This window comes from Mastigoproctus giganteus, chromosome 10 (assembly GCF_048544385.1).
Source record: "Mastigoproctus giganteus isolate SK-2022 chromosome 10, ASM4854438v1, whole genome shotgun sequence".
In the NCBI taxonomy this organism is placed as follows: domain Eukaryota; kingdom Metazoa; phylum Arthropoda; class Arachnida; order Uropygi; family Thelyphonidae; genus Mastigoproctus; species Mastigoproctus giganteus.
In genome coordinates this window covers 214,373,029-214,393,623 of record NC_143584.1, presented here as the reverse complement: position 1 = coordinate 214,393,623, position 20,595 = coordinate 214,373,029, and the positions used below count along the sequence as shown (strand labels likewise).

Sequence of the window (20,595 nt, the reverse complement as noted above, 5' to 3'; positions counted from 1 at the left end):
CAAAGGCAGATATTGTTGGGATATCAGAGACGTGGTGTCACACAGATATAAGGAATGCAGAACTGGAATTTGGGGAGTACAATGTGTATAGAAAGCATAGACAGGACAGGAGGGGAGGAGGGGTTATGCTATTAGTTAAAAAACACATAAAATCCAAGGAAGTGAAGCCAGTCGACATTGATGGACAGGGCAGTGTCGAGTCAGTTTGGTGTGACATAAGCATAGGTAAATCAAAATTGAGAGTAGGAGTGTGCTATAGGCCTAATGACTCTGATGAGTATAATAAGATACTGTACAGGGAAATAGAATGGGCCAGTAAATCAGAGAGTCTTATAATGGGGGATTTTAATTTCCCAGATATTGACTGGAATTTGTGGGTTGGTCACTCACACACTAGCAGGGCTTTTGTGGATTTATTGGATGATTGTTTTCTACACCAGCATGTTCGGGAGGCAACTAGAGGGAGTAATACTCTTGATCTGATTATCAGTAGTGATTCTTCATGCATTAGGAATCTGCAGATAAAGGAACCACTGTGTGGCAGTGATCACAGTGTGCTGAAGTGGGATTTACTCAAGGAGGTAACTACCATCAGAGGCAAAGTGAAGGGTTTTTGCTTTCGTAAAGGCGACTATGATGGTCTGAGACAGTATTTAAATTCTATACAGTGGGACCAACTGATGATGTTACCAACAGCAAATTCAAAATGGGAAGCATTCAAGGAACTAATTTTGGAAGCTACCAGGCTTTACATACCAACCAAGAAATATTGTTCAAGGTTCAGGCCTAAATGGTTGTCAGATGAACTAATGAGGCATATGGCAGAGAAGAAAAATGCATGGGATACATACAAATTAATGGGTGACATGGAAGCCTATGATAGATATAAGTTGGTCTGTAACCAAGTCACAAAGGAGATTAGGCAGGCAAAGGCAGATTATGAGAAATCCTTGGCAAAGGACGCAAAGAAAAACAGAAAAGAGTTCTTTACCTATTTAAACTCAAGAAGGAAAGGGATGAATCAGATTGGTCCACTGGATGTTGATGGTTCAACAGTTGAGGATCCTGCTCAGGTGGCTAACAATCTAAATGAGTATTTTGCATCTACATTCACACATGAGGAGTTATTCACGAAGGGGAATGTCGTAGGTGAAGTAAACATTGGCAGTGAGCTAGATTATTTTCTAATAACTGAGAGGAAAGTGGAGGAGAAATTGCTGAGGATAAACATAAAAAAGGCACCAGGGGTGGATGGGATCTATCCAGTTATATTAAAGGAGGCAGCAAAGGAAGTAAGCAAACCCCTAGCCATAATTATGAGAGCTTCTTTGGACTCAGGGGAGGTACCCATGGACTGGAGATGTGCAAATGTAACCCCAATTCACAAAGGAGGATCAAAGGCTGACACAAGTAATTATAGACCTGTTAGTTTAACTTCGGTTCCAGGAAAATTAATGGAGGCACTGGTTAAAGAAGCACTGCAGGATCATCTGGACAAGAATTCAGTTATAGCTCAGACACAGCATGGTTTTGTTAAGGGCAGGTCTTGTCTGACCAATTTGATTGGATACTGTGATGTAGTCACAAAAGAACTGGATGCAGGGAATAACTTTGATATTATATATTTGGATCTTAGAAAGGCTTTTGATACTGTTGCGCATGGAAGACTGCTGCACAAATTGGAGCAGTGTGGCATTCGAGGCAAATTGCTGCTATGGATAAATGGATGGTTGAGTGGCAGAAGACAGAGAGTGGTAATCAATGGACACTGCTCAACGTGGACTAATGTTATTAGTGGAGTTCCTCAGGGTTCAGTGTTGGGTCCATTGTTGTTTTCTGTATTTATAAATGATATTGTTGATGGTGTATCAGGCTTAATGTCCAAGATTGCAGACGATACCAAGGTTGGCAGGGTTGTTAAGGACACTACTGATACTATGCTGCTGCAACAGGATCTGGAAAGGTTGAGCAGATGGGCTGAGAGGTGGCAAATGAAGTTTAACATTGACAAATGTAAAGTACTACATATGGGAAACAGTAACCCCAGATCAACGTATCAACTCTGTGGTACTACGCTGACAGTGGTAGAGAATGAAAAGGACCTGGGGGTAATTGTGCAGGCAGATATGAAGTTCTCTGAGCAGTGCAGACGAGCTGCAAGAGTAGCTCATGGTGTCTTGTCAATGATATACAGGAATTTTTCTAGCAGGGATAAGGATGTGATTATTCCCTTGTATAAGGCATTGGTCAGGCCACACCTTGAGTACTGTATACAGGTCTGGAGGCCTAATTTCAAGAAGGATGTAGAGCTGCTCGAACGAGTACAGAGAAGGGCAAAAAGATTAGTGAATGGAACAAAGGGTTGCTCTTACGAAGAAAGGCTTAAGTTTTGCAAATTACAGAGCCTGGAGACTAGGCATCGGCGAGGTGATCTGATAGAGGTGTCTAAGGCTTTGAATGGCTTGAGAATGCTCAATGCCGATGGGATTCTTCCTCTTGCTCAGAATAATCACCTGAGAGGGCATAAATTCAAATTGAGGAAGGACGGATGTCGGATAGATGTGCGGAAATTTGCCTTTAGCCAGCGGGCAGTTGGTTTGTGGAATAGACTCCCATCGCTTGTTGTTGAAGTTGATAGCCTAAATAAATTTAAGGCTCAGCTGGACAGGTATTTCGAACGAACAGAGGGGTGAAATGGGAGTAGTGGTTTTTTTTTTTTTTTTTTTTTTTTTGGCTGATGCTGAATAAGCTTGCTTTCTTGCATCATATGCCTCTGCTAATGCTAATGCTAATGCTAGCCGTGTGGGGCCTGGCATTGCCGTGATGGAAAAACTACCTTACACCGGAAAGTTCGGTCACACCCGAATATGGCTGTCCTACCAAGAAGCTCATTACCATATGCTTCATTCATCTCTTTAACTGTTCTGATGCATTTAAGCCCCGTCTGAGACAATAACAAATCACATATCGCTGTTCATTCTGTATGTCCGACATGATATTGCTCCAAAACGATCGTCAGTGACACGCGGCTAAAAAAAACTCTCTTCATGCAACGATACCTCGACAAGTAATGGCATGCGCACAGAGAGTCTGCTCAGTAGCGATCAGAGAGAGAGAGAGAGCCTCTACCGGCAGTTATGGAAAGTTCGCGCGGTAAACATAAAATCTTGCACTAATCCGCGAATTAAATGATCACCCTCTCATATTTAATCTGCAAAGAGTTGAATGCTTAAAAAAATTCTTAAAATTGGACATCAAACTAGTCTTGCACAGCTGTTTTAGCTCTTCGTCATCTTTAAAATGAGGTTCAAGAAGAAAGATGTGAGTTTTCTGAACAAATAATAGTCACTTGGGAGCCAGATCTAGTTCTATGGGTGGGGGGAGGAATTATTCAAATCCACATTCATGAATTTTAGCATGTGCAACTTGAGCTTTGTGATGGGATGTTGGCATAGAGAAGCAAAATCCAATGACCAACTTTCCTTGTCTTTTTTTATAAATTACAATTTTTAATTTTGGCATCAGGCTGGCATGATATTCCCCTGTTATTATGCTTTAGGTAACAGATAATCAATTAAAAATAATCCTTTTTTTGTCCTGGATAACTGAGGCCAACACATTCTAGCTGACCGTTGGATTCGAAACTTTTTTTTTTTTCCGGGGTTGGAGATCCCTTGTGCTACTATCGCATGCTCTCTAATTTGGATTCAGGATCATAAAAATATAGACAAGTTTCATCACCAGTTGCCAAACGGGATAAAAATTAACCTGGATTAGCATCCTTAATTTTAAATTCTCTTTTGATGACTCCACCCGCTGATGTTTGTCATGAATGGAAAGGTTTCTGAGAACCCATCTTGCACAAACTTTGAACTTTCCGAGATGCTCATGTATCATTGTTAAATTGCTTCCATGGGAAATATTACGTTTTTTTTTTTTTTCAAGCTCAAAAACTTTTAATTCTTACGTTTTCTACATTTTTTATTTTATTTTATTATTTAACGATGGCAACCGTTTCTGAACTCATTGCTTCAGACGGCCGACAAGACTTTGGATCAACCTCAGCCGTCATCTTTTGAACTCTGCCGACCATCTTGCAACAGTAGCATAACTCGGTGATACTTCAAACACTCTCTAATCATTCTTCCATAAATTCCTACTTTAGCAGTTCAGCCCTCTTTCGCCAAAATTTTGATTACTGAATGATATTCGATTTTCTGGACAGGTATATATAAAAATTGGCACGAGGGTTTTTTTTTTTTTTGACCATCCCTCATACTAATTTTTCTACACAGTTTTTTCTTTTGCTATTTCTTAAGAAAGAGCTGGTATTTCAACAGGCAACTAAGTAGCAATCGGTCCCCGCCCCCGGTGAGAACCAGTAAATGTGATACTGCAGGTTCGTGGAGTGCAGTCCATACGAAGTACTATTTTTGATCGACATGAACAAGGGATGTGACCTGACGGACTTCGAAAAAGGGATGATTATCGGGTACCGTTTGAAGGGTGGCAGCATTACGGAAATTGCGAATCTTGTGGGCTTTCCGCGGAGTGCTGTAGTTAAGGGGTTCCAAGTGTGAAAGGACAGTGGACATAGCAGCAGTCGACGGGAGAATGGCGCCCACGCCTCATCGATGGTTCTAGAGAACGAACGTGTTCCTTCGCTTTGACCTCGTGGGTCGCATAGTTATGTTGGTGTAATCACCGTCCTTCCCACACTGGGTGGAAAAGACCCGAGTTCCAATCCCGTCAATTTTTATGGGCCTTTTTCACTATGTGGCTGAGTTAGTCGGTGTCAGGGAAAGGTAGCAATTTTCATGCAGAAGCTCGATTTTTTTGCCCAGAAACAGCAAATCGACTACAGAACGAATGCACTATACTGACATATTATATACGGAGCAATATGGCCTAAGTTGCTTATGCGCATTAAACCTTACAACAACAACAACAACAACTGTCCCTACCCCGTGGATGGCAGAGTTAGTCGATCTCAGGCGAGGGTAGTGTGGTTTTTTTCTCCTGGAAACCCGGATTTTTCGTCCAGCAAACAGAAAATCGACCTCAGAACGTATGCAACTTACAGATATTATATACGAAACAATATGGCCTTAGTCACTGATGCTCCTAAAACCCAAAAATAACAACAATTACTGTGCCTCCTTGTATGAGCCGATAGACAAAATACAGCCCTGATGGGTAACACAGTTGATAAAATCGCCGTCCTCCCCACACCTTGTGTAAAAGACTTGAGTTCGAGTCCCGTCGCTGACGCGAGGAATTTTTATGGGCCATTTTCACAACGTGGTTGAGTTAGTCGGTCTCAAGGGAGGGTAGCATGACTTTTCTCCAGGAAACAGGGTTTTCGTCCCGCAAACAGAAAATCAACCACAGAACACACGGAAATTACAGACATTATATAAGGAGCAATATGGCCTTAGTCCTTTCCTCTTTGTAATTCGCATCACAATCTATTTCAAGTGACAAACAGTTATATGGCAGTCCCTTTCTTAGATATGATAGAAACACTCATTGATATAACACCAAGTGTAAATCGAATGGTAGATGATCTGTTAAACCTGTATCAGGATCATGCGCCCTGCCACGTTGCTGGTATTGTTCGACAGTGGTTTGCTGAACTCGAAAGTAACTTCCAAGTGGTTATCTTGGAAGTGAATCTCATGGAACATCTCTGGAGTTTGGATCCTCCAGCACGGACTATCGCAGATGGATAGAACCAATCCTGGCGACACGGTGCAATATACTTCCTGCAACGTTCAGGTGGAAAGAGGAGGACGTATCCACTTTTAGGCAGGTTATCATAATGTTTTTACTGGACAGTGTAGTCTGAAGCTCTTTTAAAACGTGTGTGAAACTCTACAGATAATAAAGACTTCTTTAAAAAAAAAACAATTATAAAATAGACAGAATATATTAATTTAAAAATAAGAATAATCCATTGATTATTTTATAACATCATTAGGCTAAATCAGTAGTACTCAACCAATAGTAAGCGACTCATGGAAACCCGATTGAAAAAGGTCCCAAATACGAAAAAAGTAGTCCCACTCAGTCCAGGCAAGGAAGATCGGATGGACCAAACTTTAATTATTGCACTAGGCGCTTCCCCTGAATTCTTGGATAGCCCTGATCAGCTGCATGAAAGTAACACGCATGATAAGAACGCACCAAAACCAGTGACATCGAATGAAAAGCAAAAGACACAATGTTGAGTCCAAAATGGTTATGGGTTTGCAAATATTAAAATTAGAAATTGAGACCGTTTTAATAGTTACAAACTTGTCTAATTTTGAAGTAAATAACAACACCAGTAGTATTTATGCTTTCGAGAGAGAAAAATAGAAGTTCTAACCGATTCCATATTGATTTAAGTCATGGAACGTTAAATTAAGGTCAAGGAGGTTTCATGCTTGTTTAATAGAGAGGAAAGCCAGAAATATCCTAATGCTGAAATCCTGTTTGGTATTCTAAAGCTGTAACGTACTTTCTTTAACAAGGTCCCAGGAGTGAAAAATTTCCATAAATTTTCACTCCTGGGGGCAGAACGGACAACGGGGATATATGTCCAGTTGGTCTATCCACCATCAATTAATTAATTTTAATTTTAAAGTTACGTTTTTTATTGTTTATATTATGCAATTAACACGTTGGAACATATATCTTTCGTTTAAGCATTCGTGGTTAGCACAATTAGTAAAATCGTTGTTCTCCCTACACCGAGTGGAAAAAACCTGAGTTCGAGAGGGAGGAAGTTTTATGGGCCTTTTTCACAATCTGGCTGAGTTAGTCGGTCTCATGCGAGGGTACCGTGGTTTTTTCTACCGGAAACTCGGGTTTTTCAACCGGCAAACAGAAAATCGACCTCAGAACAGAAGCAATTTACAAACAATATAAACGAAGCAAGATGGCCGTAGTCGCTGATGCTCCCAAAAGCGGCCATTATCAACCCACTGCAGGATGGAAGCCTCCTCAACAATTCATGCTGAGGGAAATGGACCATGATTTGCCACGCTCGTCCAGTGCGGGTTGGCAGATCGACCGTATTTAGCAGTCAGGGGCTTGAACCCCGGTCTACTCAAAGAGCGTGTACTACTGCACTCCCGCTCCTGACCACTCGGCTACGGAGGCCTCTCATACTACTACTACTTTCGTCTACATATGAGACTGATAACGTACAGATGTCATATACAGAATTTACAAGCCCTCGTGTGTAGCACAGTTGGTAGGGTCGCCATCCTTCCCACACCGGGTGGAAAAGACCTGAGTTCATGTCCCGTCGACGAATGGGAGGAATTTTTATGGGCCTTTTTCACAACGTGGCCGAGTTAGTCGGTCTCAGCCAAGGGTTGTGCTCCCAGAAACTCGGTTTTTTTGTTCAACAAACAGAAAATTGACCACAGAACACACGCAATTTAGAGACAGTACATACGAGGCAATATGGCTTTTGTCACTAATGCTCCTAAAACCCTACTACTACAATACTACAGAATTTAAATAAATACAGTCAACATCACAGGGTCAAAGCGAGATCTCAAAATTAGATGGAGGATACACAGTCTAGTAGACAGCATGTGGTAAAGTTTACTCAGTTGCCGTTGGTTGACATTCACTAATGCAGGAAATTGTTAATCGTGGTGACATTCATGAAGTAGTAGAGTGAAACTGAAGTATAACAGAGAGGTGTTAGCATCTGGTATTGAGATTATAAGTAGAAGTTTTCCACACTTACAAATTGCAGACAAGATCGTCTTTGTTCGAGAGGTATTTAACTTTAATAATTTCTTACTTTTATTGTATGCGGAGTTCACACACAGACAGATGCAACAGTTTCGACTATATTTTTTTAAGCATTAAGATAGAGAATGGTTGCGGTAACTTCCAGACTGTAATCTTAAATAAATACAATAAAATAAATAATCTTTATTATAGTAAGTGTCCATAATATTGGTTACAATGTATTACTACTGTAGTATATGCTCATCGCAGCAGCAGGGCCAGAAACTATACACTTTGATTGAAAATTATTAATATTAATTGGGATATTTACATAATTTTATACGCGCTAATTATTATCCATCCTCATGGCAGGGTTATAATGATAATGGATAGATGTTATATACAATTATAAATTTAGAACAAAAATACGTAGAAAACAGTTCGGGTGAGTTCACTAAATCAGTTTATCTTCATGTTCAACGTTACCTACAGTTCTGATTCGCATACAAGGCAACTGTGAGAAGACATGTAGTTGTCTCGAGGCTGTTTGTCACGCTCATAGCTGACACAGAGTTATTTTTAGGTGAAGCCATTTACTTCGCTTTTAGTTGTTGTAGTGGGGTTTTAGGAGCATCAGCGATTAAGGCCATATTGCTCTGTGTATACTATCTGTAAATTTCATGTGTTGTATGGTCGATTTTCTGTTTGCTGGACGAAAATCTCTAGTTTTCGGAAGAAAAAACCATGTTACCCACGACTGAAACTGACTAACTCAGTCATGTTGTGAAAAAGGCTCATAAAAATTCCTCTCGTCATTGACGGGATTCGAATTCTGGTCTTTTCAGCCCATTGTGTGGAGGACAGCGATTCTACCAACTGTGCTACCCACGAGAGCATCGGCCTTTAGATGAGAGATTCACTATGTAAATAATTGCTTGCGTTTCGCTGTCACCAGCCCATATACTTTTAAATCCTTGGCTTGTCCAATACAGTGTACATATGTGGAGATGGGAGAAATCCCAGGAGCCGTTAGACCCATATATACCTACACCAGATTCTGTAAATCGATTTCCATTTTTTGGAGCGCTTGTACACATGGAAGGGAATTGATAACCAGTAAGAATCGATCACACATGTCCAGCCGGCTCCGTTAGTATGATTTGGGGGTTTCATCTCAGAGACAGGATGGGGGGGGGGGGGGGACATGCCATTAACATATATCAAATATTTGGGTAATTTATGTCATATGTTAGCATTTTTATTGTTGTTGTGATAGGGTTTCAGGAGCATTAGCTACTAAGGCCATATTGCTCCGTGTATACATTTGTACTGTGGTCGATTTTCTGTTTGCTGGACGAAAAACCATGATACCCCCTGAGACCGACTAACTCACCCACATTGTGAAAAATTCCTCAAATCATCCACATGACTCGAACTCAGGTCAGGATGGCGATTCTACCAACTGTGCTACCCACAAAGGCAGCATTTTTATCACCATCATCATACACCTCATAGTGATGAGGTTGGCTACCTCAGAATGCTCAACTGTTGTGCTATATCTGTGTTCCTTGTTTGAAGGAGTAGGTGGCTCTTGGCAGTCGACCATTTCAAGGTCCAGTATTCGGAACTGAATATTGGCTTCTGCTGAGGCCCAAATTATTATTATTATTTCTCCTTGATGGGGATTCCACCCCGTGAAGGGTTCTGGTACCAAATGCACAGGGTGGTTGTTATGCTAATGTTGTTCTAGGAACTTTTTGGCTATCCTACAGGTGTTCAGCATTGCGACTTTCTGGAGTTCCTTGTACCACAACTCAGCTACGTTGTGAAGACCCATAAAAATTTCTCGTATCATTGGCGGGATTCAAACTCAGGTCTTTTCCACTCGCTGTGGGTAAGATGGTGATTATAACAACTGCTACCAACGAGGGATGGACTGGCAGCTGATTTTCAAATTTAACATTTATCAATGAGATTCGGCAATATCTTAGCAATATCACTAAAAGCACTATTTCTCGAACAAAATTTTTCAAGTTCGGAAATTATTTATTCGAAATATTTCTTCTTATTATTAATATTATTTCGAAAATCTTTCTTTTCTATTAATTCGAAATATTTTTTGTAAAATTATTTTTATGATCAAGTGTGATTCCGGCTATAACAAAACAACAACAACCGACAGCAGATGTTCTCCAGACATCGTTCACACCCACTGAACTCACCAGAAGAGCCTTTCTTTTCATAAAATAATTAAATCACAATTATATTATTATAATATTAATGAATTTATTTATATTTTGACTTAATTATAATATTAAGTTATTAACCATGAGGTGGTACTTTCCAAAAAAAAAAAAAGAGGATTTTATAATATTCAATGTTTACGATGAATCAGCACCTTTTGCTGGATATATACTCATTCTCCCCTATTTAAGCCTCTGCTTTTCACTTTTTATTTATTTCATAAGTGTATATTCACAAGTATAAATCAAGGCAAAGAGGGACAATGTGAAAATGAAAATAGATCAGTTGAATTATTAATGATCGCTGAGAAAAAAAAAAAAAATCCTCTCTGCCCGAAGAATGCTTATTTATTAATAATAAAAATTAAGAATGATGTCAATTAATAATAATTTTATTAAATCCAAAAATAGCTATATGGTCAATTATGCTCTTATCAACAAGTTAGGGGAGAATAATAACATTTTCTGATAATAAAATAGTAACATATTCTGCATAATTTTCTAGTGCGGAAATAAGTAATCCCCCCCTTCCCCCGAAAGTCGGACGTTCTATCCAACAAACAGCTAACTCTTCTATTCTCTACAAGAGGAAGTGGGAACCTTTTCTCTCTTTTTTTTAGATCAGCACGCACTTCAACACAAGTACACGAAGAGACTTCCGTTCACTATTAGAGCGGTACTGGGGGTTTTTCACTCTGCTGGGACAGATGCAACAGCAGAACAATGAAACAGCATGCCCCAGAATTCATTCCATGCATAATGTGAACTTAACTTGTTTCAAACAAATATTTAAATAGGCGAAAACTTACTGCTTAAGTTTAATTCTATTTTCAGCATTACCCTGTTATTTATAAAGTAATTTATCACTATTTAAATAACAAGTCTGAAATGTTTGTTGTTATGATATTCTAAAAAATGTAGTAATTCATAATTAAATGAATATGAAACAGCTAATTCTTGGTGGATCGGCATTATTTAAATAAAAAAAAATGTTCATTAAATTTAACATGTGGGCCAAGGGCACTTCCGATTGTAATCTTTAAACAATCCAGGATTTTGCAACTTCCTGTCAAAATGCGCCATCTACCTAGTAAATACGCGTTTTTGGTAGATAAAAAGCTATATTGAATAATGTAGCTATAATATCGTACATTAATAATAAAGTACTCTTTTTAATTTATATTTTATCATTTCTTTAATTAAATAGAAATATTTTTAAAAAAAAACAGAAATATTTTTAAAAATAAAAACATAAATATAATTTTATTTTTTGGATTTTGCTGTATAAGTTTGCTTTCTTGCATCGTTTGCTATTACTAATACTTTTTTTTTAATAAAATATGTTTTAATAACTATTTTTCATTTCATTAGTTAAATTTGTTAGACTGAATAAGTTTTGAACTTGACTAGAATAATAAAATGAACGAATTTTATTTCTTTATTTTATTCCACTGTGAATTTTTGAACTACGGTCACTCAATATAAGTACTTATTGCCCTGATGCCTGACTACGGTTTTAATAGTTATTTTTCATTTCATTAGTTAAACAGAAATGTTGAATTTGTTAGTCTGAATAAGTTTTAAAATTTACAATAGCAAAAATATAAAAAAAAAAGGTTATTAGCCAAAACAGTTATTTTTAATTTTTTAAATAAATAAATCCGCGTATATTTAAAGATTTTCAATACATATATCTTCATTAAAGAAACTGACCCTGTGAAAGGGCCCTCCATGGCAATTTTGTTCGATTTCACTTCCATTATTAGACTGGATTTATTTATTCGCATTGATAACCGTAAGAAATTCAAAAGACTGTTTCAAGCAATGGCCGAATTAGATAGTCTTTGTTAAGGTGTAGAGATTTTTCTCCTACACCAAGGGAATTTTATTCTGCAAAGATACCACGATATACTGACGACTTTAAACACAACAGACCTGCGACGAGATTCCTTGAAATTGTATCAGATATTAGTAATCTATGTTCGCAGAAGAATAATGTACATTATACTTGAGAATACTAAAAGAATCATAGGCGTCATCAAGTAGGAGCAAGAAGGTGGATGGCCCCCCCTATCTCTCTCTGTAGATTTTTGACATTTCTTTTTAAATTACATCATACCTTTTAAAAGTCTGTCAACGGTCAGATACTAAACTTCATGACCAGAGCCAGTCCTCTAGCTCGGGGAACGAGGGCGCAAGAATTAATGTTGGGAACCCCGGGTGCGTTGCAGTCGTTTAACCCCTCGAGGACCGGCCCTATTAATAACATCATCCTCCCCTCCTGGAAAAATATAATCAACAAAGTACAGATACTACAATTTGAAATATTTATAATTAAATAAGTCAACGGAAGGTTAATGTTATCCAAGTAGTAGTTCCTGCCTGGTGCTACCACCGTTCATTGTTTATCTTAGTGCTTTGTTCTATTAAATGTGTAACGTAAAATCTCAGGGCCCCGCATCATGGGAATGTTTACGCCTTTGTCGGAATAAATCTGACACTACCTGCCATCGCATCAGGGTAGATATAATTTTTTTATTATTATTAGATCATTAGGCAATAGCTATTTTTCTAAACGAATGAATTCACTAACCGAAACAATTTATTCAACAAATATATAACAGTTTTAAGCAAATTTTATTTTAATTTTTTCTAAAGATGTCCGTCGCATCGCGGAATTGGGCTACTCCTATATGGTGTGTAAATTTTTAATGCAAACTTCCTGCTTATACACTGTGTGGTATACTATCCTGTACCGCGAGTCGTTATTGGGAGAAATGCTACTGTGTCTTTACTGTTCTCTTACCACTGTTCTTACAAAATGCAGAATCATGATGTATTATCACCAAAGCGTCAATCTAAAAACCACACATATCATGGTTATATGACAACTAGCGTATACACACCGGTCTTTAGAAAATAAATGTAATTTAATAAAATAATACACCACGGTAGCTTTAACTTGTTACAAAACATCAATTTAACAACAAATAGTATTTAAACTTACCTATTTTATCTTTTAAATTGATCTTGATTTTACTATTGAATTTATCTTGTTAGGTGGCAGACAATGTTATGAATGACTGGCTCCTCTGTAACATAAAAATTGCTCGTGAATCATGATGTATCATCCCTGAAGCATGATACACAACTGTATATGATTACTCTACGATTAAAGATCGTTCACAATTGTTGAGATATAGGGAAAAAGCAATATTAAATATATGACAATATACTAATTACCGGCATATATACATAACACCTATGATACAAGCCAATCTTCTTCAAACTGCTTGATCAATTGTTCAGCACATTTGTTTACAGCTGTGCGACAGCAGCGACATCAAGCGTTAGTTTTTGCTTTGAGATTATAAACTGCACATGTGCATTTGTATTTTAAAGCGGTACATGTATGTCTGAGATGATGTTAAGGGTTTGTGTTTATATTCTGAAAGGTTGTTAAAATTGTATTTATCATTCGTAAACTGCAGATATATGCAGAATTCAGATGTTTACCACTTTCATAGGGTGCTATTTTTAGCACGTAATGCATTATAGCAGTAATATAGGCACAAGCATTTTGAAGCTATGTAACCTCTCCCGAATTCCTTTTGTAAATGATTGTATATAAAGTTTCTCCAGCAGTGATTAGTTCTTAAAAATAAATATATAAAAAAAAAACAAGATGAGTCGAGCGTTGTTATGTAAATTGCTTCAGAAAAAAACATATGATATTCTTTCTCAGAAACATACTATACTTTTATGTTTTGGTGGTATAGTCTTATTGATTATTTCCGCATTTCACTTCGGAGAGGTAAGTAAATTAGCTGATTGCTGTCTTAATATATCTTTATGTTGTTGCTAAGCATAACCCTTGTTGGCAATGTTGCTAACCATAAAAAATATGTGAATGCGAAAGGAAAACCATTATACAGCCTATTTATTATGCACGCACATATAAACACGCATATACATTGATCCAGCAAGGAGGAGGGAACAAAAAAACAATGAATTCCTACCAAAAATATTAACGACTAGTGCTATCTTCTTAATATTCAGTTTTAAAGAAAAAAAAAATTAGTGTTCCAGCAAATTTAATTATACAAAACATAAATAGCCAGTTGTGACCTAAATGTTTCTTTTGTAAATAGTTAAACTGAAATTGGTCAGGTGTATATAAACCCTTATTTTCCTGGGAATTAAATGTAATTTTATATAAGCAAACTAATACCTGTAAACAAGGATTATACAGTTATATTTACTTTACATTCACTTATGGAGACAGATTTCTGTCAATGATGTACAGGAATTTTGCCAGCAGGAACAAGAAAGTGAACTGATTAGAAGCCTGTATCCATAAAAGTGAATGCGAAGGAAATATAACCTGTACAATCCTTGTTAATAGGTGTGAAGTCATGGATGCACATTACTATATTACTATTAAATGCCACTTTGTGATTCAGATTTTGCATCCTACTTTATATATTTATTATTATTATTTTATTAGTAGTAGTGCTGGCAAAGGATGCATGGAAGAAAATTTATACACCATCAACAAAAAAATGCTCACTAAAATACCTCTCTAATAATATGTCTAATTTTACTTAAATTTATTCAAACTCTCTACCTATAAACAATGCTAGATGGAAGTTCCAACAGTCAACTACCTGCTGGCTGACAGAAAATTTCCATACATCTATCCTGTAGTCCTGCTTTTTTCATTTTTGTTCCCTTGTGTGTGTGCGTGTTGTCCAAGAAAAAGTAAGAATACCATCATCATTAAGTGCCATTTAAAGCCTTAAACATTTCAAGCTGATCTCCTTGCAAGTGCCTGGTTTCCAGTGCTGTGACTAGCAGAACTGAAGTCTTTTGTGATAAGTAACCCCTTTGTGTTTTGACTTATCTGGTTGCTCTTCTCTGTACCTGTTCCAAGAGATCCACATTTTTTTTTCTTTTTAAATGAGGCTTCCAGACCTGTATGCAGTACTCAAAATGCTCCCTACCCATTGCCCTATACAATAGGATAATCGCCTCCTTGTTCCTGCTGACAAAGTTCCTGTACATCATTGACAGAACCCCCGTAAGCTGTTCTGGCAGCCTCTCTGCACTGTCAGAGAATTTCATGTCAAATTGTACAATTACCCCCAGATCTCTCTCATTCTTCACTATCGAGTGTGCTACCACTTAATTGGTATATTATTCTGGGATTGCTGCTGCCCATATGCAGTACCTTGCATTTACTAATGTTAAACCTCAGTTGCCACTTCTCAGCCAATCTGCCTGATTTTTCTGGGTCTTGCAGCAGTATGCTTCGATTCACTGATCACTTTGCCAATCATTATATTATCTGCAAACTTGGACAATAAGCTTGATGAGTGTGCTTTAATCCATATTGTTAATAAATATTGTGAACAGTAAGGGGCCCAGCACTGAAGGGGAGGCTCTATTAATAACATTAATCCAAGAAGAGTAGTGCCCATTTATAATCACCCTGTCTTCTGCCATTCAACTCCCTTTATACATAACAGTAACTTGCACCTAATGCCACACTGCTCCACTTTATACTGCAGTCTTTCATGTGGAATAGTGTTGAAAGCTTTACTGAAATATAAATATACAATGTCAGAATTATTTGAATCCAATTCCTTTGTTACTGTGTCATAGTATCTAATCACACTGGTCAGAAAGAAGCCCCCTTTCTAAATTCATACTGTGATTTCTGTATAATTCCATTCCTTTTAAGAGATTCTGCAGTACTTCTTTTAATCACAGACTCCAGAGTTTTCTGTAGAATAGAAGTCAAGCTTACAGGCATATAATTACTCACATCACCCTTTGATTCCCTCCCCCATGAATACAAGACATAATTTATTGTTATTGTGTAATTATTGTACACATAATTATTCTATTTTTTTGACACCTAGATCTTTTGAAATTTAATTATGTATTGATAATGATGGTTTAATGGAAGCATTAAATAAATAATTTAATAAGTGAATGATTTAATTTATTTGTAAGATCTTTAATCTTTTCTAGACTTTACTAGAATGGAGCAAAGAAAAATATGGAGCTGTATTTAATTCTTATAATGACAACATATTAGGACGAAGCTACCAAAATATGTGAGTTGCTCATTTTGTGTTGCTGGATTTCTTCCAACAATATTATTTTTAATAATGTTTTAATATACAGAATAATAAACATATATAATAGAAAATATTCTAATGCATTAGCATGTGTTGTGTATAGTAAAGGATGGAATCCATAATAGTAAAAGGGAAGTTTTTGTTTAGTAGGGGATAAATCTGTTAACAAGTCTATTTATGTATGTGCCACATTAGGTTGAGCATTTTAGTTTCTGATTAGAATGTAAAATTGAAAATTCTACATTCTAATCAGAAACTAAAATGCTCTAATCAGGGCACCTCCGTAGCCAGGTGGGCAGGAGCAGCAGTGCGTAGCACATGCTTCTTGATTAGACTGGGGTTCGAGCCCATGAGCCACCAAATACGGAGGATGCGGAAAAGGTCAGGGAATGACCACCGCATATCCCTGGAGCAATATGGCCTTAGTTGCTAATGCTCCTAAAAACCAAATAACAAGAACAGCTCTAATCAGAAACTAAAATTTAAAAAATTAGAATGTAGAATTTAAAATTGTACATTCTGATTTTCTAAATTTTCAATGATAATTTGAAGTATTGAAATTACAAAATTCTATTTTATAACATTTTCCTGGTGTTCTGTATGGTTTTCAGTGTATAACTGAACCAGCTTGTCATATTTCTCCAGGCTAGCGGTACTGGTCCTGCAGTTAACTATGAGTTGTTTTTCTTTGTTATTATTAGTGAGTAGTAGTAGTAGTAGTGGCATATGATGAAAAATCCTCCCTTATCATCTGTCCTTCTCCTCCAATAATTTGTCTAGTTTTTCCCTGAATTTATTTATATAGCTCACTTCCATAACAAGAGATGGAAGTTTGTTCCAACAATCAACCACCTATTGGCTGAAGGCAAACTTCTGCACATCTATCCTGCAACCATACTTCCTCAATTTGAATTTCTGCCCCCCTTGTGTGTAGTCTCATCAAGAGGAAGAATCCCCATCAACATTGAGCCTGTGCAATTCATTCAAAGCCGTAAACACCTCAATCAGATCACCTTGCAGGTGCTGCAATTTGCCCATCTTGGTAAGATCACCCTTCACCAATCTCGTTGCCCTTCTCTGCACCCATTACAGCAAATCTATATCCCTCCTAAAATGAGGCCTCCAGACCTGTATTAAGATACAAAATAAAACCTTTATCTTTTAACAGTTAGCCTTTCTTGGCAGAGCATGTCATAACCATAGCAGCCTTATCATTTAGAAAGTTATACTTCCTTTTTCAGTTCTGATAAAATTTTTCTTTTATTGAAATTCAGATATATGTAGTAGGCAATTGGCATCCTTTTTATTTGAATTTTTGACTTAATGAACTAACTTTTCTACCTCATTGTTCACTCCTACTACTTCTGTTCTCTGAAATAATCCTTCTCTACCCCACCTGCAGTACAACACTAAGGGTAAGTTCATTAGAACATTTTAATTATAAACTCTTTGCAAGTTTAAAACAATTTCTTTTTAATTTCAGAATTTTTAAATCTTAATTTTTCAACATGTATATTCTTTCATCCTTTTCATTAAAATTATTTATTAAGTAATGAATAATGTTTTTTATTACTAATGCCAATCAGTGTTTTTATGTGAATTTTTTCTTATTATAAGAAAAAATTCAAACAAATTATGCTTTTAGTAAAAATTAGAAAAAATATTAATTAGAAAAAATAATTCATGTCATTCAAAAATGATTATAAAATGCTGTTTTATTGCTATTGTTTGCAGAAGTAGCATTTTGTTGATTAAAAATGTACTTAACTTTTAATTTTGTAAATTAAATTATATTATTTGCTTTCATTCGTAAAATAGAAATATTCGCCACAATTTTCATAAGGCTATGAAATATTCTTATTTTATATTAAAATTACTTTTATGTAGGCTCTGCCAGTATGTGCCAATTGATGTTGTATATACTTGGGTAAATGGAACAGATCCAAAACTCCTACGTGAACTAACCCAGACAAAAGAGGAGTTGGGCTTTCTCCCCCATCGTTCTAGGTCAGATTCAATTTATTTATGATTGTGCATTTGTTTCATTTCTATATTTGAAATGTTTAGGATAAAAATATGTAATTATCAAATTTCTCTATGTGAGATTTATTTATTTAGAAGAAAAAAATTTAATGAAGCACTTAAGAGAATAAGTCAAATGTAGTTTTTTATGTTGTAAAAGCTAAAGAATATTAGTTTTTTTATATAATATGCTTCCTTTTATATTTATATGGTATATATTGGAATCCACATGATACAGTCATGTGGATTCCAGTGCATGCAGTCCTGACTAGCCTTAAACACCTCAATCAGAGGTGTTTAAGTCTAATCAGGTTTCTGTATATAATGGTTAAATTATATATTTTATTGGGGAGGGAGAGAGAGAGAGAGAGAGAATCAAATCAAATTTAGCATTTTTTTGGATGAATTTGAGTGAAGAAAAGGGTCATTGCCTTTGAAGGATTTAAATGGGGGGGGGGCCTCATCAAGCACTGAACGGTTCATCTTAATGTTAAATGTTACACAGTGGGATCAGAATAAAGCAGGATGTGCTGGTCCAAAAAAGGTTGTTATCTTTGGGAAGTATGAGGAATATTTATGTAATAAAAAGGGATGGAATAGGAATAAAGTATGTCTTCCAGAGACAAAACTTAATGATGGAGAACAGTTATCATCTTTTAAAGGCATAAAAGATGAACTTATTGATATATGTTGGTACTGATTATGTTAAACATAGCATTTACTGAGGAGCTTGAGCCGACCGGGCTAGCCGAGTGGGTAAAGTACCTACCCGGCAACCCAAAGGTCGCGGGTTCGATTCCCGCCTCGGGCTTGGATCAAAGTACTGCAAAAACCTTGGGAGGTGCAATATGGCCACAGAAGCCGATGCGCCAACAACTACCAAAAAAAAAAAAAAAAAAAAAAAAAGAGGAGCTTGAGTTAGGCTGAATTTGATATATAATAAAGCTTGAGTTAAGCTGAATTTTGACAAGGGATGATAGGAAGAAGTTTATGATGAGAGCCTTATTAATGTTTGTTTCTGGAGTGATTGTGCAAGGTTCATGGGGTAGAATTTTTTTTAGCATGGCCAGTGCTGTTAACAGATGAGATTTTTTTTTTTTTAGAGAATATCAAGCGTATATTTTTATATACACTTGAATAGAAAAGGTGCAAAAATTTTTGCTGATACTGTTGAGGCTGTGTTAGATCAGAAAACTTACTTTTAGGGATGCACAGACTGATAGTTTTACAGCAGCTGTAGGCAAAGGTGAAGGTGATTCTTGCATTGCTTCTATTTTGACATGTTAGTAGTTCAAATAAAGCAGGAGGGGGGATTACAATGTCTGATGATGGGACTAGGAATTATGAGCTATGTAAAAGTTACAAAAAATGCAGACAGTCACACATTTACTTGCTTAAAGAATAAATTTGATGAGTTTCGAAATAGTCTTGTACTTCTATTAGTTAAGTCATTAGATGCTAACGTTATAAGTGTAGAAACACGGTGTTACTCTGATATTGGGAATGCAGAATTGGTGATTATAATATGTACGAATAGGAGGAGATACATAGAAGGGTGGGGAGGTGATACTTTTAATTACAAAATACATAAACTCTAAAACAGTACAACCATTAGTCACAAGTTGCTAGTTTAATATTGAGTCAGTCTGGTGTGATATAAACACTGGGAAATCACAAATGAGAGTAGGAAGCTGTTATAGGTTAAATAACTGTAATGAGTATAATGATATACTATACAAACAAATAGAATGGGCCAGCAAATTTTAAATATTTTATCACGGAGGACTTTAACTTTCCATGTAACAATTGGAACTTGAGTTGGCAATTTTCTCAGCAGCAAAATATTTCTTGATTTGCTGGATGACTGCATTTGCACCAACATGTTATAGAGGCAACAAGACAAAACTAATCTGATTATCAGCACTGATTCATCATGTGTTAAGACCCTTCAAGTAAAGGAACTTTAAGGTGGCAGTGATCATAATGTATTGATGTGGGATTTATTCAAAGAAATAACTTCTTTCAAGGGTAAAGGAAAGGGATTTTCTTTTTTCAAAGGTGATTATAATGAGCTCAGACATTTTTTATGCTTGTTTCAATACACCAACTGATGTTGAAAAATGTAAATGTTAATGTGTTAGCATTTACATTTTGCAACATAATGTTCAAGATTTCAACCAAAGTGGATATCAGGTGAACCAATGAGTTTAGTCACAGAGAATAAAAATGCATGAGATGATTATAAATTATCAGAGGGGAATACAGTCATACAATTAGTATAAACTAGCCTGTAATCAACTACTCAGGGGTGATTCATTCCACCAAAGTTGTAGGAAATGTTCACCTGGTGTTGTAGAGGTGGGCAGTTTGAAAATATAAGGAAGGTTTGAACAAATAATTGTATTATCATTTTATTATTGTATTATAATATTGTATTATTATTATGATAT

At 36.4% G+C, this 20,595-nt stretch overlaps 2 protein-coding genes across 2 annotated transcripts in view; one reads left to right on the top strand and one right to left on the bottom strand.

Annotated features, from left to right (window-relative positions):
* Positions 1–13,076, bottom strand: part of LOC150079885 (liprin-beta-1-like) — a 179,139-nt gene extending 166,063 nt beyond the window's left edge. The window contains exon 1 of the mRNA XM_090382234.1: positions 12,985–13,076. The gene's annotated coding sequence lies outside the window, so the exon portion shown is untranslated. The remainder of the gene's footprint in view (positions 1–12,984) is intronic.
* Positions 13,077–13,662: 586 nt separating this feature from the next.
* The window catches only part of Gnptab (N-acetylglucosamine-1-phosphate transferase subunits alpha and beta), an 86,911-nt gene continuing 79,978 nt past the window's right edge, over positions 13,663–20,595 (top strand). Inside the window, exons 1-3 of the mRNA XM_090383865.1 lie at positions 13,663–13,791; positions 16,014–16,099; positions 18,011–18,130. Of these exons, the coding sequence (XP_090239991.1) occupies positions 13,663–13,791; positions 16,014–16,099; positions 18,011–18,130 (335 nt within the window). The remainder of the gene's footprint in view (positions 13,792–16,013; positions 16,100–18,010; positions 18,131–20,595) is intronic.